The following is a 23,034-nucleotide window of genomic DNA, read 5'->3' on the forward strand; positions in this document are numbered from 1 at the left end:
TTAAAGCAAATTATATAACAAAGGTACCTTCGCTGAGCTTGCCTTTTACATTTCGTTGGACGAAGTTGTCAAAAATACGCAGCTTTCTTCGACGCTGGAGGTTACTGAAGATTTATATCGTTTCTAAGTAATGAACTTATTTCATTTTTGAATTTTCATTGTATAGGTACCAATACATGGAATATTAACTGCATATGATCCATTCAATCCCCTCATTATTCACTCCACATCATAATCTCAAATACCAAAACCCGTCAAGATATAATAATAATCATAATAGTACAGCTAGGACTCATAAGTAAGCCAAAAACGCCAGTCAATCTCCCATTACACAAACTCCATCTTCAACCCAGGGTTCTCTCGACGAAGCACCGACTCGACGACGTTTGATAGCAGAGTCACAAAATTAGGCACATCAGCGGCCTCTGTTTTCGTCTCGTGCGCGGCCAGTCGGTGCTTGGCCATGTTCTCAGACGCACAGCGTTGTGAACAGAATAACGTCAGGCGTCCCGAGTTTACGCACTGTTTGCACACAAACACTTCTAGGGCAAATGCATCATCCATGATGACATCTTCATCTTTGTTACTGCTGCGCTTTTGTACGCAGCTGTCTCCGCCATCACATGGGTGTGCTTCGTCGACATGTTTGCCCTATAGAATCAAAGAGTTAGGAATTGTAAACACAGTAGGGTCAATCAGAATCAGTCGATATTCATCGAGGAAATACATACGTGTCCAGCGTCGAAGCACTCTTGAGAGCAGTAGACAGTGAGCTTCTGGCTACCACCCATCTGCGTGACTGTCTGACATACGGTGCAAGAGAAGACATCGTTGGCAGCCACAGCTTTTCCGCACGTCGAACAAGCGGGTAGATCGTAGAGTTCATCGCCCGCTACCTGGTCCTGAACTGTTTGAGTTTGGCTTTTAGCCTGTTGCTTCTTGTTCAGCTCATCAGCCATCCTAGCCCTCCGGAGATCGTCAAGTCGTGCTTGAAAGAATTCTCGCTGTGGCCGTAGAGTCTTGTTCTCCTGCGTATCCTTGACCATCTTCCCGATAATCTCTTCTATGCTCATGTCTTCATTGGACGAAAACTCATCCAGATACGGTTTTGAATCGTCCACCGGCTCGCCCGTCTCTCGATTTATGAAAAATTCCTCAATATAGAGCTTGCGGAGGGCGGCTGCGTTTCCCTCGGCAGCTTCAACACTTGCCACAAACGCATCTACTCGCTCGGCCCAGTCGGGCGGCTTGCCGATCCCCCGCCAAATCATACTCATTACTTCGTCGCGTGATCGATCCGGGTCATCCAGCATGCCTCTCAGCTCATCTTGGATGAAGGGATCGTCGCAGATGATGAGAAACTCGGGGTGTTTCCTCAGTATCCATCGATACCACGCCTCCTTCTCCGACTCTATCCGCGCCTCGATTTTCTTGAGGCCAATCTTGCGATCCTTCGCGTCTGCAAAGAGTCCTTCCAGCTCCTGGTGAAACGCTTTCCTATACGTGAACCATTCGCGGTCCTGACTCCCGCTGTACCTCTGGCGCATCCTCTCCAGCACCCGGATGTAGCATCCTGTGCAGTCTGAAACGTGTTTCTTGCCACATCCACTGGCGCAAGAGGGTATGAACTCCCCTATTTGTTCCGAACAGAGCCGCCTTTGTTTCCTGGCCGCGATGAGCTCCGTCCAGTGTTCCGGAGCGGCTGCTGGCTGAGCCATGGCTGTGATTCCCGCTCTCAAAGACGTAGAGGAGAATTCCTGCTCCTCAAATTATATCAAACAGCCGTTAAAAAGGAATATATATAAAAGATTAAAAATAGATGCGAAGAATATAAAAGTTGTATTTCGAAGATGCTGTTTCCCTCTCCGGTTGACGCGCCAAGATTCACTCTCAGTACTGAGAATCAAGCGCAGTAGAATTGACTGAGTAAGCCGAAAAAGAGAAACACAGCTAACCCAGTTAAGAGACCCTAAAGAAATCCCAGGAACCAAGCCGTCCAGCGTTGGAAGAAGAAAAGAGGGGGTATAAAAACACGTTGAGACGCCAGAAAAAGAAGAAGGTGAAAATTGGTTTGGTATAGAGATGGGGTTTTCTTTACTCTGTGTAGCAGGTAGTGGTGCTCCGTAAGTACCTGCGCAATAACATTGAGTGCGTCAACACGGCCTCGCTGACCTCATCTTGCAGGAAAATACAACTGCCGACATTTTGCCTAGCTTTAAACGGAGATGCCCCAGCACAATCTCGTCTAAACTCAGCTGCGGCTGACTGTACCTGCTTGATACGATACGATACGCCTTTTTGAATAAGTCTTGATTATCAACTACGCCAAATTTCGCTTCATCAGTGCCTAGAAGCCTCGAAGATAGCATTTGATTCTCAATTCATATTTTACTGTCTAATAACACAAAGAGCCCTAACAATGGTAAGAAGCCATACATACAATCATATTCGCGGTGCACTCAACCGCGTTTTAATACCTGCTAACTGTGCTCTTTTCAACAATAGGCCGACAAGCTTCGCAACCAACAAGAGCTCGAACGCCTCCAGGCCAAATATATTGGAACTGGACATCCCGACACGTCCAGCTGGGAGTGGCGGACAAACATCCAGCGAGATACCTACGCCTCGATTGTCGGCCACCGACCTCTTCTCTCCTACATTTCACTAGCAGAAAACGAGCCATTGACCAAGACGCGGGCTCAAATGATACGGGTATGTAGTTGATACTACAATTTACAGTTTACAGTTTAAATCTCTTTATTTGTCAACATCTAATGTCTCTCGAACAGAAAATGGTTCAGCCATGCGGACCTCCACCCCCACGAGAAGATTGATTTTGAATACGACTCCTAAAGCGCACGACGATTTAAAAAGATGCAGCCTTAGATGGCAAGATTCATGTTGGTTTATTCAAAGATACATGTACACACGCATCTTGTGTATGATTTGCGGATGAGAATGGCACCATAGAACGGCAGATTCGCTCGACAAGATACCCCCTTTCATAATTAAGCAGCAACTATAGTATCCCAGCAGGGTTAATAGAAGACATATGCAAAAAATAAGAAGACAGGAAAGAAGACAAGAATGACCAGAAGAATAAGCTAGGAAAGAAACAGGAAAAATGGGTATTATATGGGTTCTAAGAATCACAAGTACCAACATGGTACTACTATCATGGCGTATGCTATGCGCCGTTGGTCATATTCACATCGTCATTATCCTCCCCTTCGCCATCTGCGAGCTGCCTGCTTTTCAGCCCCAGGCTCGACCGCAGCTTCTTGTCAAAAGCTGCGTCTTCGGGATGGCCATACACCTCGCGCACCAACCCCATGACACCGTCCAGGCCGATTTCTTCCTTTGCTCGAGAGCCGACATGCCATGTGATGGTCTGGTCGCCCTCGTAGCCGACTGGCGGCCGGTCTACTTTCTTGATGACGTATCCTTGTCTCTCCAGCCTCTTCAGCACCACCTCGGTCCGCTCGCTCCCCAGCATTCGATCGGCGTTGAGGCGCATGAGGGACCGCTGCAGCTTCTGCTCGCTGAGTTCTCCCCCATTTAGCCATATCAGCGAGACGAGCAGTGTATAAAATCCCGAATATGTTGCTTCTTGTTCTGCGCTTGGGGTTTTCGATGGTCTGATGATTGACGCGCTTCGGTATTCTTCTGGCAATGCTGAAGATAGGACATAGGCACCGGAGCCAGACCTTGACTGTGTACTTGATTTCATAGCTGTCGATTATTCAAGGATTAGCCTCGACTGTTCTCAGAAGACTCGATAGATCAACAGCCTCAAAAAGAAGATGGAAAAAACATGTCGTGTTACCTTGTCTCTTCTCATGCAGCGTCATTTTCTCTCGGATGGGTAGCTCGCGTAGCTCCATACCCCAGACTGCTCTCAGCTGGATTTGCGCCAGTTCAAATATCTTTCTGAATGAACGGCTTTGCTTTCCGAGGACTATCATCACGGCTCGGTCAGTTGACGATTCGCTCCCTCTTCCGTCTTCCATTCTTTGCGCATCCTTACCTCGCTCTTTAATACCATCTCTCCGTATCGGCGTTCTCGAGTATTCGCAGGCGATTGCATATCGAACCAGCTTCTTAACCAGCTGCCCGTCGACTGTCGAGGTTGCGCCGTTCATCTCTGTGTCCTCGTCTGACATTTCTTCTTCTTGGTCCGTCTCTGAGCCCTCGATATGCGGGCGCTGTCGGGGACGAGCATCTTCGTCTGATTCACCGTCGTCTTCCACCTAATCACATGCCCTTGTCAAAAAAGGTGAACATATAAACGTCGAAATCTCGCTGTCGAGTGCGGACCCACCGGACGGCGTCTCCTCTGTGAAGGCGGCATGGCTGGACGTTCAATTGATGTCGATTTGGCCTCTTAGCCCAGATAAAATCTAGAAGACAAGTTCTGCTGCTGTGAATCGCAATGGGATCGTGGAATATGCAAGTGAACGTGGGGCTTTAGGATAACCAACGCGCTACTCAAGGTCGCAGCGCGTCTGATTAATTAGGCGGGTAAAGTGGCCGCAGTCCAAGCTTTATCGGCTATCGATAACGGCTTATCGCATAAAATTCCATACTATCTCAACTCAATGTACAGATACCGCATCGTCTCTCTCTAAACGCAGTGAGCTTGTCGAAAGATATTCAGCCTTGTCGCATTTCATGTAGCCATTTTTATATTGCAATTAGCATCTGATTTGCTGCATCAATGCTTTCCCGAGCGGCAAACGTTCCGCGCGTCTACTGGGCAAACCGACTGACCTCGTCCATCTTGCGTCAGAGACCAACGCTAAGCTATTTCCACGGCCGTCAAGATTGGATCCAGAGACGATGCTACAGCTCCGATCCCATCATTCATAGCAAAGAAAGCGTAGAGGCGCTGATATCGGGGAGAATAAGCACGAAAGAATTTAATAAATCACTTAAAAAGGCATCCAATAAGCCTTCTCGGAGAGAGCCTTCTCGCCGCCGAAAGGGCGCAAGCAACAAGCGCCGTAACAGGGACGAAGAGATTCCCGACTGGGGACTTGCGACTGCTCCAAACGATGCGAATGCCGTAGTAGAAGCAGAATTGGAAGCTGCGCAAGAGCTGCTAAAGGGAGAAGAGATTGCAGAAGAGACTGCAGAAGAGCTTCCAGAGGTCCAAGAAGAGGCTCAAGAAGAGGTTCGAGAAGAGGTTCGAGATGTGCTTGCAGAGGCACTTGCAGAAGAAGCAGATCGATTAGAGAAAGCCGAAGCGGAATCACAAAATGAATCCATGACCGATGATGCTCTTCCTGAGGAACTTGACCAATTCAAGCCAGAGGGAGGGGTCTGGCCTAAAAGAGCTTTTCAGGATGAGCGCATACAATCCAGGAGCGTCTCGGTTGCGGCCCTTGGGAAGCGGATCGAAGCAATCATGTTGAAGAACCCCAATGAAATGAAGAAGCCTAAGAGACCCTCGCGGAGGATTCAAGACAAGGCGCCAGAAGTCAAAGTAGAGCTCGATGCCGAGAGAGACCTCATGATGGAGGAAGTTGAAGAAAGCAACGAGGAGGTACTGGAGGCTGCGTTAAAGCACATTGGCGACCTGCGGCCTGTAGATCGGACGATTCTGCCAATGAAAGAGTTTGAGTCTCTGGCAAATACCTTGGTAGATGGCTTCAACTCCAGTCAGCTCACCAGATACTATAACCGGGAGCGCTTGACAGCACACAACCAAAGCTTACAGAAGCCGCCTTCTTATTCCTGGGTTGATAACCTGAGCCCCTGGGAGCCCGCCAAACCGGACCACTGGGGGCCTCTTAGGCCCAAGCAGCGCCAGGTGATTTTGATTATGCAAACCATCTGGAATCTCGAGGTGAAAGAGCAAGTCGAGGGCCTCGGCAGGACTCTTGTCTGGCTACAGCCTCGCATCTTTCAGCTGATTGCCCGTAAGTCTATATAATGAATGATTAATGAGCCATGCATCGGATCAAACTTGCTAACATCCCTGTTCTTTTAGCTCCTAATAGCTCTATCCTTGAGCAAGTCTCGAAAGACTTCTTGTACGAATCTAACAAGGAGAAGATTACTACAAGCTTCGATGATTGCCGGGTCAATATTTATGCTCAGAAATCAACTATTCCCGTGATTCTCTCACACCTTGATGAAATTATCAAATCAATTCATCACCAGAAGATCTCTTCTAATCACATTGAAGAACATGATTTGGACGAATCATTGCTTCAAGAGCTGGAACAAATCACAAAGACACATATCAAGTATAACAAGAGCAATAAAGTATGCTTGGAATTTGCTTCCCTCGCCCCCCCCCCCCCTTTCCAGAGCTAACGATGAAGTAGGAGCTTGAAATCTCGTGGCTTGAAAGTCAAAGCCCATTTTCATCGACAGAAGGCACTAAAAACATAGAAACCCCCGCTGATATCGCCCTGCGGCTATTATTGGAGCAGCCAAGCAAAGACGATCAAAACAGCGTACATATCATAACATCATCGGAAGTCGACAAGGCCAAAGATGGATCTTTTATCAGTCACCAGAGAGAACGCAGGAGTATGCGTTGGAAGGATAAGCTGAAGCCGTGGTCCAGATACGTCCTCCCTGTCGGCCAAGCCACCACGACAGGAGATGATATTTCAGAACACCTGCTCGAAGCAGTCTCTTTACCCGCTTCATCAGATTCCAAGGTCAAAAAGGAACCCGAAGTGGTAGTCACAACAGCATCCTTTGGACATGTGCTTCACGGCAAGGGTTCCCGGACAGTAGCTACCATGGCAAAACACCGCCGACTTCTCTCTCCAGCCCTCCCTCACCCTGCATCCTTTACCACGATCATGGACGAAGACAGGCCTTTGACACAACGCACTACCATCACCCTCAACTTTTCTCCCGACCCCAAGCATTACCCCAAAGACACAGACTTGACGCTTCCTAGCGTTCAACTCCAGCTACCTGTTGATCCAGTCACTGACATTGCTGATTCTTCCCTCCCCTCTGGATCGACTCTCTTTGGTATTGCAGCACATTCCGTTAGCGATGTCCTTCTGCCCAGCGAAAGCGTAGATATTCGCCTGACGCAGCAGCGTCTTCTGCCGCTCGACGCGAGCCAAGAACCCATCAAAGAGTTTTTATCTCACTGCGAGTTTGATCTCCCGAAAGGCATACTGAGAACACCCAGCAAAATCACATTTTCAATCCCCAAAGCATGGGTCGCCGACCCAAAGGCAAAACGCAAGCCTTCCAAAACGGCCACCACTAAAGCTCCGTACATCTTTATGGGATTGGAGACGCATCAAATCGCCGAATTCGACTTCCATGGCCACACTCTACGCTACGATAGCATCGATGCAGGCCGTCACGGAGGTCACAGGCAAGAACTTTCTCTCCAGACCGGTCCTATACAACGAGGTGAAGATCAGGTCGAGGCACCTTTCGAGCTCGGCAAGGAAGAAGCGTCTGAATTCTTATCTATAGCTGGAGAGATAGCTATAGGGAAGTATTTTTCGTGGCACAATGGATCTGAACTGGTGCGAGAGCTTTCAGAAGAGGACAATAGCTTTGATGAGCTAGAAGTGTTTGACGAAGAAGCATTCGATGAAGAAACGTCGTCATTAGAAGCTGAAGATTCCGAGGACACCCAGAATTCAGAATCCGAAATTTTGTCGCCGCCTAAGCAGGACGAAAACACTTCTCCGATGACCGAACCAGCATCTGAAGATTCATCCCCTGTCTCCCAGAGCAGCACCACGAATGAATCAACGGACGCCCCTGAAGCTCTCAACGACCCTCCCAATACCAAAGACTCACAACTCCAATAAGCAAAATCTCCATTATGATATTTAGCAGTACATTCCATTACAGCAATTGTTTATTTCCCTGTAGTTTGAAGGCGGAACAGGTATATATAGGATGGCGGCTATTCATTCCCAAGGCGTTTTGAATGAAGCAGCGATTCCCCTTTTATGATATACATATACATATACAAATACACATAGGTATGCGGATGATGAAGCGTAAGTCTTTTCAAGGGCTTTGTATGAATAGGATAGAAAAAGAACATGAATCATCTATGGCATTGTCATGTAAATGAGTCTTGCTATTTCTTCAGCATCGTCATCGCTAGTATCAGCCGCGCGAGGCTTATAGCGCACCAGCACACTGTAGGCACCTATCAATAGCGCTATTGAGTGCTGAGACCGCTGAAACTGCAAGTAAAAGGAGAATTTCCAGCAGGGTAGTATAGCGACATCCAGGGAACTACAGAGGCGCATCCAGCGCACACCAAAAATTTACACATTGGAGTATCATACAAATTATCACAGCATCACATATCAGGGTGCACAAATAAGTTGGTGGTCGAAGTCAGTCAATTTAACTTCTATCTAATTTTTTTTTCCCTTTGTTTTGCATTCCCGGAGAAGTTTTGATGGAACCCTTATTCCCAGCCTCTCAATTAACGTGCCTCGATTCATAGTCGAGAACTCATATGCATAGCAACATTGATCGTTTCGTCGTAGAAGTGAGCGCATGGTGCCCCACTGGGAGAAACCTCACGAGGGACCCCAGAACATCAGGTTGTGATGATGGGTATCGCTTATTTCTTGGCGGCCTTGGCGGCGGACTTGGTGACCTTGCCCTGAGCACCAGTGGACTTCTCGACGGACTTGATGACACCGACGGCGACGGTCTGACGCATGTCACGGACGGCGAAACGACCCAGGGGAGGGTAGTCGGTGAAAGCCTCAACGCACATGGGCTTGGAGGGAACCATCTTGACGATGGCGGAGTCACCAGACTTGATGAACTTGGGGGAGGCCTCAGTAGCCTTACCGGTACGGCGGTCGATCTTCTCGAGGAGCTCAGAGAACTTGCAGGCAATGTGGGCAGTGTGGCAATCGAGGACGGGAGCGTATCCGGCACCGACCTGGCCAGGGTGGTTCATGACGATGACCTGGGCGTTGAAAGAAGCGGCACCCTGGGGAGGGTCGTTCTTGGAGTCACCGGCAACGTTACCACGGCGGATATCCTTGACGGAGACGTTCTTGACGTTGAATCCAACGTTGTCACCGGGAACACCCTCAACGAGCTGCTCGTGGTGCATCTCGACGGACTTGACTTCAGTGGTGACGTTGGAAGGAGCGAAGGTAACGACCATACCGGGCTTGAGGACACCAGTCTCGATACGGCCGACAGGGACTGTTCCGATACCACCGATCTTGTACACATCCTGAAGGGGCAGACGGAGGGGCTTGTCTGTGGGACGCTTGGGGGGCTCAATGGCGTCAATGGCCTCGAGGAGGGTCTTACCGGTGGACTTGCCAGCCTTGGTCTCCTTCTCCCAACCCTTGTACCAGGGGCAGTTGGTGGAGGCCTGGAGCATGTTGTCACCGTTGAAGCCAGAGATGGGGACGAAGGCAACGGTCTTGGGGTTGAAGCCGACCTTCTTGATGAAGTTGGAGGTCTCCTTGATGATCTCAAGGTAACGAGCCTCAGCCCAGTTGGCGGTGTCCATCTTGTTGATGGCAACGATGAGCTGCTTGACACCCAGGGTGTAGGCGAGCAGAGCGTGCTCACGGGTCTGGCCATCCTTGGAGATACCAGCCTCGAACTCACCAGTACCGGCAGCGATAATGAGGATAGCGCAATCGGCCTGGGAGGTACCAGTGATCATGTTCTTGATGAAATCACGGTGACCGGGAGCGTCTGTAGAAGAGCATGTTAGAATGATGGTCTTGAAATATCGACTAGTCGGACTGAAAACATACCAATGACGGTGACATAGTACTTGGGAGTCTCGAACTTCCACAGGGCAATGTCGATGGTGATACCACGCTCACGCTCGGCCTTGAGCTTGTCAAGAACCCACGCATACTTGAAGGAACCCTTGCCGAGTTCGGCGGCTTCCTATTGATTGAAGTATGGTTAGTACAATGAACCAAAATGAAATTAATTGACAAGTAGGATGTGTTGGGCGATGGATGAAGGGCAGTGACGATAGCGGGGGTGCTGCCAAAAATTTGACACCCCACTAAAAACCAAACAAGGCAGCCAGAAAAATTTTGCTGGGCCAAAGGAGGGGTAGGTAGGCAAAGCGGGGTGCGCGATGCTGGGTGAAAAAAGTTGACAAGACTGAGAACAGAATTGTCGGACACAATTGTGCCCAAAATGAAGGGGAAAATGCAGTGAAATGAGCTTACCTTCTCGAACTTCTCGATGGTACGCTTGTCAATACCACCGCACTGGTAGATCAAGTGACCAGTCTATTGGGAAAATGTTAGCTGGATGCGTTCATAACTGATACCCCGCGCCGACCGACAGAGTCGATGGCACAGAGGCTTGAGGAATTGGATATTACTCACGGTGGTAGACTTGCCGGAGTCGACGTGGCTGTTGTAGCAAGTCAGTATTGGAGTCGATCGAAAGCAGCTTCAGTTTGATTAAAAAATACGAACCCCTAGACGACGATGGTTAGTACAATGTCATTCACATTCAACGGCAGAGCATGCCGCTAAAGCGAAGCGTGGGATTGCAACTTACGATAACGACGACGTTGATGTGAGTCTTCTCCTCCTTACCCATTTTGGCGGTTTGTGAAGTTTTTTGTGGTAGTTGTAAAGTTCTTGACTAGAACGTCTGCAGAGACGAGAAAGAGTCAGCTGGTGATGCTCTACGGACGATGAAGACGATGATGATGAAGCTTCCCGATGATGGAAGACCGAATCACCACTGGCAAAGGGAAGAATAAGGGCAGCACATACAAATTCGCAGATCGGATGCTTGAACCGGGTATGCGAGACGAAGAGCAGAAGAAGAGAAAAATTCGAAAGCAGATGGTGGGAGGAGGAGATTTAAAAGGTGGTGGGCGGAGGGGTGCAGGCGCTAAGGCTGCTGCTCTTTTTTTTTTTCTGCCACGCGGGGCAGCCAGCGAGAAAAAAGCCTTAGGAGGGGCAAAAAAAGCGGCACCCGCTTCATGGCCTAGCCCTAACGAGTGAGCCCGAGCCAATGAGGGCGCCGCTCACTTTTTTTTCTGCTGCACACCCGCTAGTTTTTTTTTTCTTGGCCTGAGCGTCTCTAGTGGCTTCGCATCCGCCGGCCAATGGGGTGCTGCGACGAGGAGCTCGAGGCCTGCGATCTGGTATGATCACGGTGGGAACATGTACCGCCGGTTTTAGTGTTTGTTGACTCGAGGCTGAAGAATTTTTTTTCTTGGCTACGGGAGGGATGCAAGCAAAAAAAGTGTTGAATGTAGTACCTATGGAGTAGCAGTTATCAGATAGGTGGCCATATGCGTCCAGTCCAGAGACGATAGATGCATGTACCTGTCTGTGATTGAATTTACTCGTATTCCCTTCAGTGGACGTGCTGCCGTGGCTACAGCGCATGCATGCCTACAGGACTGCACTGAAGCAAGTACCCGGTACATAATCACACCCACCATCATCGATCCTTATCCTGGCGAGGTACCGCTACCTTGTTTGCCTCAGTTATAGTAGAGTCACCGGCATCTTTCCATCCTTTGCCTCGTATTACCATCGTCTTCGCATATAAACTCTCTCGGTATGACACAACACAACGCAGGCAGAAATCAAAGCAAAACAAAAAATAACAATCCCTGACTTTCGGGCCTGAAGCGTCTCAGCAGCGCAAAGCTGATACAGACTCGAGAGGTCCCTTTTTTCTGACCTCTCACTGCCCAATCCACCCACACTCAGGCTGCTGGCGCGCGCCTGTTTTTGCCCAACTCGCCGCTGTGCTTTTTTAGGTTTCCTCGCTGTTGACGAGGTACTAGTACTTGCTATCTCTCTCTCTCTTTTCTATCTGTTTGTTACACCAAGCAACGTGAGTCAACGGCGGTGAGAAGTTGTGCGAGGTGAGAATCCAAGTTTGATTCCTTGCAGGCAGCAAGAGAAGAGTAAACCAAGACATCAAGGTGTCAAAGCCAAAGAAACAGCCATCTTCTTGCTGATGCTGCCGTGTACGCTGCTGTTTACCCGTCTAAACAACTCGTATTATCGTCTCAGACGATATCCATTCTTTCCTCCATCGTGGCTCCGCCATGCAGCAGCTCCTAATATTGCTCCCCCTGTAAATCTCGCCAGAGCCATTTGCCTCAATTTTTTTTTTCCTCGACTCTTCCCGCCGTTACCCCTCCATATCGTCAGCCCCTCCATTCATTTTTATCCAAGCCCACTATATGAAACGTCAACACCCCCACTTCATGCGGTTCCATCCATCACCTGCCGCATCGCCACCGCAACAAATTTTCGCTTCCCTTTTTATCAAGGTGTCATCAACACGTCCATCTTCCTCTTGCTGTGCAAACTCCGAGCCGGATATGCAGCCAAAATGGAGCTCGTGTATCAATAGCCGCAGGAGAGGCGAGACAAGATGTGGGTACGGCTGTTCCAGGCAGCTATCTCATGCGTTATCTCCATATCGATAGCCTCCGTCCCTCTCACCACATGCATCAACTCAAGTATGAAAATCAGATTCACAATGCATTAGCTGCATTGAACCTCAGAGGCATCTTCGGCCCAGCAGTACCGGTACATTGGCCCGGCCTCTGATGGTCAATTGAACGCCACATCTGCAGTAGCTCGTAGCTCGTAGCGGCCTAGCACCGGTCTCTTTAGCTGAGGTGGAGCCATCCGTCCCGTTACTGTTGGTATAGCTGAAGCTTAAGTTGAGCTACCAACAGGCAAGCAGCTCGGCGTGACTCTTAATCATCATCTTCCATATAGCGGAAAGCCGGCCGAGGCTGAGCATCTCCAGGGTCGCTGCTGTGTTTCTGATAGATGCCTGTTCAAGGAGAGGCAAATCAGATACATATACCCCTCCATAAATATGCGGGATCTACTTGGGTAGTCTAGGGTGGCAACCAGACGAGTGAAAGAGGGACACTAGAAATGAAACCCACTCAATAGAGAAAATCCCTGTATATCAAAATAGTTTTGCCGCATAATTTTTTGTCATGGAGCGCTTACGATTGGACGAACACTATCAAGAGTGTTGCATGATTACGTCGTGGGAAGCTTGCTTTGAGTAGCTCTCTTCTAGCTCAATGATTGGCTTTGACAGAATACATATGCCTATCCCTGTATTAAGCATATGCCTGGTATTCTATAGGAAACTTGACAATTACTTCTGTGGGGCTATCAAGAATCTCCAAAGGGAAATGGAAGATGTATTTCTATCCTCCAAGCAATTTGGCTTTATATCCATCTCTCAATTACCTCCAAAAAGCTCATCAGTTGACCTTTGACAAAACCAAGCCGCCTAGGCTTCCTCCTCTAGAAAAAGTGTGTATATGGAGACCGCTATATGTGTCAAATAACGGTCAAAGGAACCTCTCAGATATGATGGTTGGATAGCCTATTGCTGCTTGACCAACTATGTAAGGAATTCTCGAGCATGAGCAGCTATAAACATTCTACTGTCTATCCATGGCGACTGATTTGATGAAATAGCTACAATGCCACGCAACAATCAAGATTTTTCAGGGAAACAGCAGATTCCTCTTTCATACCCTCCTCTCATATCTGCCCATCTAGGAGTAGTGGCTACGTCGGAATCTAGTCAATAGGCATGTTCCTAGCCATGATGGCTCCTGAACACGGCGTTGGCCGCACTCAACAACACTTGTTGGGCCACAGCCAACTCAAACAGCACAGTTGGTGCCACCTCAAGCTCCAGCCAGCTGCCAGCTGTCGTCTTTTTCGTCTTGTCCCTTATAAATCCAAGTACAGGACTCCCATTCCAACCAGAACTGCTATTCCATGGTCTAGTGGTTCAAGCCATGGCCCGTATAGAGTAAGAGCAACTCGTTGGACTCCTATTCTCTCAGCGTAGGTGATAGCCAAGGATCCTGGTGCAAATCCGGGTGCGGGCATGCGGCTGTTCGACTTTCCGTCGAGCACTTCTTTTTTCCTTCTTCCCTCCCTATTCCCTCCTTTTTCTTGCATCCGCGTGTGAATGATGCCGTGGGCACGCTGTATTATTGCTGTCTGTGGCATTTTTACGTCTAGATACCTGCATGATCGTGATAACCCAGTATCTGTAGCAAGTACATGTATGTACCTTTTTGTACTACCGTACTGATACGCTTAGATTGCGTACCTGAGGCATCGTCAGGCTTTCACAATGGTACGCATGCTCTGCCTCTTTCTTGAAATTCGCAAAGTGACTCTGCACGTAGCCCATTGAGTATCGAGAAGCTGTTTTATTATCATCTCTGTCTCTTCATTAATCATTTCTATCCATCTATTTGTTTACGTCTCTTGCAGCTTTGATTGTCTGCTCTGGCTCTCATCATTTCGATAATTCTCCCCTCTTGCTACTCCCATATCTCGACAATGCCCCATAGAAACAAGCCACCATCACTGGATTTGAAAAAAAGAGGAACAGAAAAAAAAAAGAAAGGAAAAAGGAAAAAAGGAAAAGGAAAAGAAATTTGGCCTTTATTGGCTCTTCTTCTCACTTGGCTTCGCTCGAACCATTCCCTTGGGAGTCTTCAATCCCACAAAAGCGATGGTGACAACCACAAGAGCACCCATCGCACCCATGGTATAAGCATATTCTCTACCAGCCCACCAGTATACACTGGTGCAAAGAATTGGGCCCAACCCACGTCCCAGCTGGCCCCAGCTTCGCATGATTCCCAGCTTGACGCCGTGTTCGTGCTCGCGAGCCTCGAAGCTGCTGAGAGCATTGAGGCCCGTTACAACCGTCGCCGACGTGACAGCAAGGCAAGTCGCCGCAGCGTATAGACCACCGACGGTGGACAGGCGACCGAGCAGAATAAAGGCTATGAGACAGGCGATGGTGCCAATCCGAACAGACAAAAGGGGAGAGAGCCTGCGAGTGACGCCTCCCTGAAGGACAGAGGCCACCAGACCGATGTAGCCAAGAAGTCGACCGTTCTTCCCAGAGGTGAATTGAAACAGGTCATAGGTCATGAATGACAGCGAAGTCTCCATGCCAGAGAAGAACAGGAGAAATACAAAGTGCGTGGCATAGAGCAAGACGCGCGAGTTCGTCCGCTCCACTTCCTTGGACGGTGCTGTCTTCTCCCCATTGTTCTTGCCGGGCTGCTTTTCCTGAGCTTTCTCCTTACTGGCCAAAGACGGAAGAGTTTCCGGCAGGCAAAAGTATAGGTATACTGTCTCAGTGGTAATCAGGATCAAGCTGAATCCTGCTGCCACAGCAAACGGATTTGCCTTTGTCGTCGCAATCGTACTTAGCCACGCCCCCAGGCCGGGCCCAAAAGTAAAGGCCACCGAGAAGCATGCGCCAATGATTGCCATTGTTGATCCTCGCGACTGTTCGTCTGATATGTCGCTGGCCATGGCGGTGGCAATCTGTACATTGCCCTCAGAAAGGCCACCCACGACTCGGCTGGCTAAAAAGGTGCGGAAATCGACTGCCATGACCCAGAGGAGCACAGACACAACATTGCCGCACATGGATGCCAAAAGAGCATAGCGGCGACCGTAGCGATCAGAAAATCGGCCGATAATGGGAGAGGCGACGGCTTGCAGGATGCTATAATCGCATATGATTGTCAGTAGCCCCTCCAAACGCATGTACGATATGCGACCATGAGCACTCACGAGAACAAGGACCCCAGCGCTCCACCAAGAAGAACAATGTCATATCTGGAATCGATGGGCCTCGAAAAGGACGCCTTGTATGCGTTCAGCCCTCCGAGCACCTGCTGAAGGAGAGTGTTCGGTTTGCCATGGACGATCAGGTCAGGGGCCTCGCGATCTCGGTAGAACTCTAGAAGTTTCGGGAACAGCGGCAGGATGAATGTAAAGGATATCTGGTTTCCTCGTAAATTAGCAATCTATTTTGCAGGTATGACTGGTATCCTATCCGTGAAGAGGCCTCTTTTTCGCTGTTGCGACTTACCAGATCCAGAAGAAGAGAGACAATGATAACCCGCAGCACACGCTTCCGCGTGGCAGGGTCGACGGCTACCATTGTGTCGTTACGGGATGGCCAGCCAACACGAAATCAGTCTGTGAGACAACGGAGACGAGAAGCAAAGGGATATATGTGGACAGCTAAGCACAAGAAACAAAGAGCGCCTACTAATAGTAGTAGTGGTCGTAAGTTGTCTGCGTGTGGATGGGAAGCTCTCAGGTTATGGACCCACCACCCTGGAAAGGTCGATCCGCCAGCGGAAACCAAAAGAGCCAGAAATAAACACGACCAGGCCTAGCGCAGCTTCAAGAGTTTCGTCCCGGCAGTAGCAAGTGCTGCTCCATTCTTCCCGTATTTCCCGTGCTTGCATGCACACGAGGAAGAGGCCAGAAGTCAATTCTGGTCCCCACACTGCATCCGACTCTGCTGGAGAGCGTGTTGGTCGCGCGACTCGGGACCCTGGAGTGGATACCCTCTTGCGGGCAAGTCGAGGCGCAACGACGGAAAACAGATGATTAGTTGACGGCCGCTCTAAGCTTACTGTAATACCATGGGAAGCTTGCTTTGGAGGTGCAACCCCCTGCTCCGCAGCGTCGCAGCAGTACCTCGCGCTAAGCAAGTAACGGCAGCTTTGATCGCGCCGCTTGCTTTGAATTGCCCCGAATTACTGGAATACCGCATGGAGCGATATTGGAGTACATACATAGATGCTCCTCCGGCCGATAACCCGCCTTGGGCAGGAAACCGGGGTCGTGGTTCCCAGCTATTACTTGCCGCTTACGATAGCATAGCCAGGGTGGGAATACGCAATGCAACGAATACGCCAATACGACTGACTGCCTGTGGAGTGACTGTGCTTTCTCTTGTGGCGCTTTGACACATGCGGCTGATCTCAAGTGACCACCATCCGACAAGCCGGCCCACCGTCTTTGTGTTCCTTGGCTTAGATATACCTGCTAGTCTCTTGTGCGAGGCTGTCTCTTTGACGCTCGGGAGCCCAGGCTGCGGGAGCTTGCGTCTCATTACTCGTCTATTCACCCTCTACGGTTTTCCTCTGCCCCTCGGTCTTTCCAATCAATTCGAGACTGCGACGTTTTGGTGTACCCAACGCAGTGAATGAGGCCCAGGCCTGGATACGGGTAGATGCCGCCAGCAATCTCCGTGCTTCGGCCTGCAAGATCACGCCCCGAGAAGAGGCCGCGGCTCGATATTCTACTACCCATTTCTGTCCTTTGTTGAAGGCAGGGTATCTAGAACAGCATGGAATACACAATGAACAAAACAATGCTATTGTGATGTTGACTATCCTCGAGCTAGTAAAGGATCCCGGTCGAGCAGGCCGTAGCTACGGCCGGTGAGGATGTTTGAAATTCTCAGCCTAGATGACGCAGTAGCCGCTCGATAACGAGCCTCGCTATTGCAGCGCAGCAGTGTCATGGCTTCTCGGATACTTTCACAAAAAGTTTGCACCGTCTCGGAGACTTTGACAGTGCATCATTTCATTCACAAGCCTCATGCAATACCTCTCCAAATCCTGAGACCTGCATTGATCCACACTACATTTGAGGGACGAATAGATCCCATGACTCTCACCATTTTTGATAGACTTGACATTCAATTTCAGCTCGACAAGCCCCCCCGCAAGCCACAATGGTATCATGTCTGTGCTTTGTGAATACTACCACACAATTGAGAGTGACTTCAGCGGCCCTGACTCGTTGATGAGGCAAAAGCAACGATCGAAAGACTAAAGCCAGCGGAGAGGACGGACTAGAACGATACAAAAAATAGCAATGGACTCAGCTGCCGGTATGTGGCAGGATATATCAACCACACCGGGAAATCCACCCCTGGAGGAATAGTCTTAGCTCCTCGTCTAATTCGCAGACTTACAATCTTACGAATCGTAGCGAGTGCTCTAGGCTCGTGTCGACCGCGTGAGTGCTTATCGCGACCCTGGCATTGACAAACATCTTTGTTGCCTTGACTCAGGGCGGCACCTGAAATCCTCCTTGGTTCCTAGCAACAGCTGTTTAGTGCGACTATCCCTAGCTAAGAGGCATATGTGGAGGGTATTCAGAGATGGAGGTGGAATATTCCGTATTACAGTACACAAAAGCTTCAACTTACCGGTACCAAGTCCTGGGCCAGATGACATGCTGGTGCCTTCGCAACCCATGCATGCTTGGATATCCAGCAACGACTCTGGCAACCTAAGGAAGCGTTCGCAGCAGCTCACGCGTCCTTGCCAGCCACCCAATATATCATGCCGCCTGCAAACATTGTTCCACGACAACTAATAGCGGACAGCGCCACAGCTACAAACAAGCCTCAGGATGTAGCCATCCTAGCTGTATTCGACTAATACGAGAATCATTACGGCTGAGACAAAGGATTGTGGCATCCAATTCGGATTGGCAACTCCTCCTCCACACAATATGTGATAGTACGGAGATCAACACTAGGAAAATGTCTCAAATCTTGATTGCGTGCCCCTGAAGCGCAACTATCCCAGGATAAAGCGGTCGGGGTTCGCCGGACTCGATTAAGGCACCATTGCGAGAGCTTTCGGATACCTCATGCTTGTCGGTTGCCGGCCTCCTAACATGGAGAGCTCCTGCAGATCGTAGCCTTGAATCACACTGCAGCTTTCAGGACTTGATGTAGGATAAATTTTGACACGATGAGAAACTATACATTATTGTGGAAATCCTGCTTCGAACAAAAGCAAGAGCTTGTTCATTAGCCCCAAGAGGCACCCTCTCCTCTGTAAGGCAAAGATGGCATACGGGCTTCCCGAAACCTGTTCGCACGGATGCAGAGGCAATCACGAGGGTCTATGCCCGACGGTTGGTTTAATGGAAAGCAGCGGGCCGCGAATAGCTTCGGCCGAGATTTGCAACCACAATAGCTCATTGCTGAGCCAATGAAAGCAGAGCCGCGTAGTGGCTGCTTGGCTATTACCCTTGTTCGATGGCCAAAATGCCAAGCGTTTACTTAGATCGGATGCTGCCCTGAAAAAAAGCACATACATGATGCCACCACAATGCCTGTTTTATCCTTGCTCAGAAGACGGCCAGAAGGGTATTAGTGCGTACCAACGGGAACCAGATCTCAGCGGAGGATTTTCACTCCCGTATGCTATTTGTCGAAACGATGGCCAGGACCCCACAAAGCTGAGCAGGATGATTGCCGCTGCCGCTTCTGAATATGTCACTGAAGCTGAAGCTATGAAACTTGATTTTGGCTGCTGTCTACTACGCAGGAAACAAATCAAAGCTGAGAAATGAGCAAGGAATACGAGACAAAATAGTACCTTCTAATAAGATAGTGCAAGGGAATCATCCGGAGTGAGAGGTGCAGGATCTGGGTGGCGCGAGACAATAACTACTTGACTTTGGGGGGAAAGGCTTGCGTTGGATCTCCAAACCCCCACAGACTGTATCTCCAAGCTCACATATCATAAAAGAGCGTCTAGAGCGGAGGCCGAAGAATTTGTGGCGCCTTCCCCCCCTGATGGCGTCTCTCTGGGATCCGAACATGGGCAGCGATGTACTAGCGAAGGATGCAAGTGTGGGGTATGGATTTTGGGCAGGTTATCTTGTTCGTACTATCCGTTGGACATGCTACACTCACCTTCTGGGCATGTGAATGGCATTGGGGGGAAGATCCTCTTTACCATTCGTTACGTTGGTTGACATCCCAGCACACCGGTGCGGGCCTGGCGGTGGCCGCCTTACCGGCCCCACCGCCATTCACGTATCACTTATACGAGGAACAGGTACTTGCTGTCTTACGAATATGCTTTTCTCGCAGAGAAGGTCCGAGTTACAGGCATGCGAGCAGCATCCTTTGCTCAAGCTCGTTCTCCGTGTCAACCATCTATAGATTGAGTCAGCTGAATCAATGGGAAGAGAGACCTCGAGGAGGTGGGCAACCCCTCCAGGGGTGGTTCGCCCCCAAGCAGGGCTTAGAACCAGTGAGCGTGCTCAAGTAGACTTCGCCCACTCAAAGTGGCTTGCATTGGATAGTCACTGCTTATAAGTTTGCTTGCAGGAATGGCTCGCTTTCTTCGAAAGCTCACCCACGTCACCGTAGGTACTTGATGATTTGCTCCTCTCAGTTGAGGCATAGTATATGGGATGTGAATGAAGTTCCCTGTTACGCCTGTCATGTTAATCATAGTACCTACCTTTACGTAGCCTCTGTTCATTGCAGAGACAACAACACTCCTCTAATCACCTTGTTTCTGTCTTCTTGTAAGCCGCACTGCCAGCCAGAAGCGCCGACCTTTTCGTCCTCCCCAGATTCCCTTGCCATGTACATGGCTCTTTCTATCACACCGGTTCGGACGCTGATGGTGGGAAGAGAGCCGCAGCCAGAAACTTTTGCCGGCCTGGGGCAGGCTGCATTGCATATTCTGGGGCGGGGGCTCTCAACCAAATAAGAGCGCGTATATCTGGTTTCTGAGGCCATTATGCACTGCTTGTACGACGTCGGGAGAGGGATTGAAGCAAAGCAGGATAACATGCTGCTTTCTCCTCAGTCACCGGTGTAGTCTAGGTCCTCTACGGTGGGCCTTTTCCTGGTCTTTTGCAAGAGTCACCGCTGTCTTGGATTGCACCGCATAAGTCTGGTGGAGTATGTAACTGATTTCCCAGCTCAAAATGTCATGCCAGCCTATCTGCCAGCTATCGGCTTTGTTTGCTTACCGAAACATGTGTGTGTGTGTGGAGCGATATAGTATGTAATGGTGAAGTGCTAGCGGTCCATTGTAAGTATCGGCTACTTCAAGGAAACCTTTCGACAATGGCGAATATCCTTGCAGTATATTCCATTGAGAGCTTAGAGTGACATCGTTGTTTCTTTAACTTGACAGCGAGCGGTTACTCGGCGACACGTAGATCGTAATCTACCTTGCATAATTTCAGATGCTCCTGAGTGTGAACGACACCTGCGTATGCTGTTACATAGCCGCTGCATTATGGGCCTGCTTAGACCGGGCCTGCCTTCTCACCTGTAGGGTTTAGGCGGCAGAGGCGCTATGGTAACACAAACAACGCGAGTTGTATGTGTATTATGGTCGCACAGCATAGGTAATATAACGAGACGGCAAGCCGCCCAGGGTGGACAGCCCATATCCTTGATGAACGGTGAAGTGGCCTGGCCGTACCCAGTGACTACATCGGATGTTGACTTGCATGTATAGCTGGAAGGGGAAAAAGAAAAAGAAACGAAATGAGTAGCTCCCCAGGCTACCTGTAGTCTGCATTGGAACATAAATACTGGTCAATCATTCGCATGTTCCGTTTCCCTTTCCTCACTAGTCCACTCAAGTTCTATTTCCTCTTTTCCAGACTCTCAGTCCATCACTTGCAGTTTCGAAGGGGACTCGCCTGCTGTCTTGACAAGATTCTCTTGCTGTATCGAGTAAGCCTCACTTGCTTACCATCTCCAACAAGAAGACTCGCCCGCCACGTCTAACCACTTTAACAAAAAACAGAGAAAGAAACAATAATAATGAGCGCTCCGATTTACTCTAACCCTATCGTTCCTGCGGGCGTCAAGCCTGTCATCTTCGTACTCACTCTTTCCAACGAAGTAACTCAAAATAACTTTCAGGGTACTCACGCGCGACTCCTGAACGAGCTTTTCGAAAGGGCGACAGTTAGGCACGCCAACACGGCTGAGCAAGCATTCGGCCTTTTCACGCAGTGTTCAGAGCCACACGCGGTGTTTATAGCCGATGGGGGCATCGCTCGCCCCAATTGCGAGATAATTAACCAGAGACTGGTGCTTTATGCTGCATGCGGTGGCATCGTCATCTTTGGGGGCCTGTTTGCCGCCTCAAGAGCAGATAATCTGAAGAAAGTCTTTAAGCTAACCTGGGACCTCCCGTGGGAGCCCGGCTCTTTCCACCGCACCACCTTGAGTCTGAATGAAGGAGCTATTACTTCTACTCTCAAGACCAGACTCCAGGTCTCGTATAGCCAGAAAGCTCTGCATCTTTACGGCGTGCAAAAGAATGAGTCGTGGTATCTGCCCACAGAGGATTCGGTCATCGAGGAGTGGGTGCCTCGTCCAGGACCAATCACCGACTTCAGCGAGTCGCCCATTATTTATGCTTGTTACGGAAGTGGCCACGTTGGATTCATCGGCGACACTGAGGCTGAGGAGGGCACTGTGATTTGCATTCTTGCCATGCTGGGCATCTTGATCCGGTAAATGGTTGGAGGCTTGCAAAGAGGCTGTGTGTATGTGTGCTGTCTAGAAGAGTATTCCAGGTCTGGTGTCTATTTGGTAGATGGTGTTTGGAGCGGATGGTATGTAGCTGCTTAGCATCTTGTGTTTTAAATGGAAGCAGTGCACCAACAGCCGGAAAGAGAATGGAAAGAATAGGAGATCTAAAAAGGGAAAAGGAAAAAAAAAAGTTTGTTTGTTTATATGGACGTCTGTATTGCCTCGCAGCGGCGTTGTGTCACAACCTCAGTGAGTGATTAGGCATCGGTTATGAAACTTGCTAGTGGCAATTCAAGCAGAACTCCTGCTTTCCCAATGTGACTCCCGATTGCAGATGTGAAACTTGAAGTCTTGTCCATCGGCCCTTCTACAGCGATTTGATTTCGGTGTTGTCGAGAGTGAGATGAGGGTGCCTCTCTGTCAAAAGCTTGGCCAAAAATCCATCAGGCACGCTGCTGTGTATCCCAAGCAAGACCTGTGCTCGAGGGCAGGATTTCCAACGGCCGAGGCAGGGCCATGTCACCACGGCAGATCATTGGTGTGACAGACAGCGGCAAGCCGCCGAGTTGTGTGCGAATTCTATTCGCTGGCACAGCGGAGCACCGCCATCTGGCAGGCAGCGTTATTGCAAAAGCGGCATGTTCACCACCCCCATTGGGAACAGGCTGCGTTAAAGGCCAGGCAGGGGTTTTGCGGCGGCCGTCGGGCTGTTGTTCAAACGAGCAGCAAAAGCAAGGATGCGAAGAGAGGCCGGGAGGAAGATGCAGAGAGCAGCATGAACATCTGTCTGTGATCGTCTGGCTGTGCCTGCTGCGATGCTGCCAAGATCTACTGTATTTCAGCCAAGTATTAGCCGTGTCCATGTCCAGTCCAGTCGAGTAG

General features: G+C 49.6%; 8 protein-coding genes and 1 non-coding gene across 9 annotated transcripts; 5 read left to right on the top strand and 4 right to left on the bottom strand.

The window, feature by feature from the left end:
* Window positions 1-120: 120 nt before the first annotated feature.
* On the bottom strand, window positions 121-2,120 carry GGI43DRAFT_406724 (uncharacterized protein). The gene is made up of 2 exons (XM_083206159.1): window positions 732-2,120; window positions 121-651 (listed from the first exon to the last, which is right to left on the bottom strand). The coding sequence occupies exons 1-2, from the start codon at window positions 1,716-1,718 to the stop codon at window positions 328-330; spliced, it is 1,311 nt and encodes a 436-aa protein (XP_083060315.1). The 5' UTR covers window positions 1,719-2,120; the 3' UTR covers window positions 121-327.
* Window positions 2,083-2,834, top strand: GGI43DRAFT_384382 (U2 snRNP complex subunit YSF3; the record flags this gene model as incomplete). The annotated part of the gene is made up of 4 exons (XM_083203514.1): window positions 2,083-2,123; window positions 2,410-2,422; window positions 2,506-2,712; window positions 2,790-2,834. 4 exons carry the CDS (start codon window positions 2,083-2,085, stop codon window positions 2,832-2,834), a joined length of 306 nt encoding a protein of 101 aa, XP_083060316.1.
* Window positions 2,790-4,534, bottom strand: GGI43DRAFT_63265 (Smc5-Smc6 complex subunit NSE3). The gene is made up of 4 exons (XM_083210095.1): window positions 4,322-4,534; window positions 4,028-4,250; window positions 3,827-3,958; window positions 2,790-3,732 (listed from the first exon to the last, which is right to left on the bottom strand). Exons 1-4 carry the CDS (start codon window positions 4,349-4,351, stop codon window positions 3,188-3,190), a joined length of 930 nt encoding a protein of 309 aa, XP_083060317.1. The 5' UTR covers window positions 4,352-4,534; the 3' UTR covers window positions 2,790-3,187.
* GGI43DRAFT_62940 (mitochondrial inner-membrane-bound regulator-domain-containing protein) lies at window positions 4,225-8,087 on the top strand. Its single transcript, XM_083210093.1, has 3 exons — window positions 4,225-5,921; window positions 5,993-6,270; window positions 6,333-8,087. The coding sequence occupies exons 1-3, from the start codon at window positions 4,718-4,720 to the stop codon at window positions 7,803-7,805; spliced, it is 2,955 nt and encodes a 984-aa protein (XP_083060318.1). The 5' UTR covers window positions 4,225-4,717; the 3' UTR covers window positions 7,806-8,087.
* Window positions 8,088-8,336: 249 nt separating this feature from the next.
* Window positions 8,337-11,014, bottom strand: GGI43DRAFT_406729 (translation elongation factor EF-1 alpha). Its single transcript, XM_083206160.1, has 6 exons — window positions 10,746-11,014; window positions 10,524-10,620; window positions 10,347-10,375; window positions 10,185-10,247; window positions 9,753-9,891; window positions 8,337-9,690 (listed from the first exon to the last, which is right to left on the bottom strand). The coding sequence occupies exons 2-6, from the start codon at window positions 10,564-10,566 to the stop codon at window positions 8,582-8,584; spliced, it is 1,383 nt and encodes a 460-aa protein (XP_083060319.1). The 5' UTR covers window positions 10,567-10,620; window positions 10,746-11,014; the 3' UTR covers window positions 8,337-8,581.
* Window positions 11,015-13,786: 2,772 nt separating this feature from the next.
* On the top strand, window positions 13,787-13,876 carry GGI43DRAFT_t123. The gene has a single exon. It is a non-coding gene; the product is annotated as a tRNA-Arg (tRNA).
* A 346-nt stretch (window positions 13,877-14,222) lies between these two features.
* On the bottom strand, window positions 14,223-16,215 carry GGI43DRAFT_63419 (major facilitator superfamily domain-containing protein). Its single transcript, XM_083210099.1, has 3 exons — window positions 15,898-16,215; window positions 15,597-15,808; window positions 14,223-15,528 (listed from the first exon to the last, which is right to left on the bottom strand). Exons 1-3 carry the CDS (start codon window positions 15,967-15,969, stop codon window positions 14,445-14,447), a joined length of 1,368 nt encoding a protein of 455 aa, XP_083060320.1. The 5' UTR covers window positions 15,970-16,215; the 3' UTR covers window positions 14,223-14,444.
* Window positions 16,216-19,339: 3,124 nt separating this feature from the next.
* GGI43DRAFT_63350 (uncharacterized protein) lies at window positions 19,340-20,015 on the top strand. Its single transcript, XM_083210098.1, has one exon. It carries the CDS (start codon window positions 19,478-19,480, stop codon window positions 19,907-19,909), a length of 432 nt encoding a protein of 143 aa, XP_083060321.1. The 5' UTR covers window positions 19,340-19,477; the 3' UTR covers window positions 19,910-20,015.
* An 829-nt stretch (window positions 20,016-20,844) lies between these two features.
* On the top strand, window positions 20,845-22,366 carry GGI43DRAFT_63290 (uncharacterized protein). The gene is made up of 3 exons (XM_083210096.1): window positions 20,845-21,008; window positions 21,122-21,342; window positions 21,416-22,366. Exon 3 carries the CDS (start codon window positions 21,433-21,435, stop codon window positions 22,135-22,137), a length of 705 nt encoding a protein of 234 aa, XP_083060322.1. The 5' UTR covers window positions 20,845-21,008; window positions 21,122-21,342; window positions 21,416-21,432; the 3' UTR covers window positions 22,138-22,366.
* Window positions 22,367-23,034: the final 668 nt, after the last annotated feature.

Source organism: Trichoderma evansii (assembly GCF_050947405.1).
Source record: "Trichoderma evansii strain SZMC 28006 chromosome Unknown GGI43scaffold_11, whole genome shotgun sequence".
NCBI classification, from domain to species: domain Eukaryota; kingdom Fungi; phylum Ascomycota; class Sordariomycetes; order Hypocreales; family Hypocreaceae; genus Trichoderma; species Trichoderma evansii.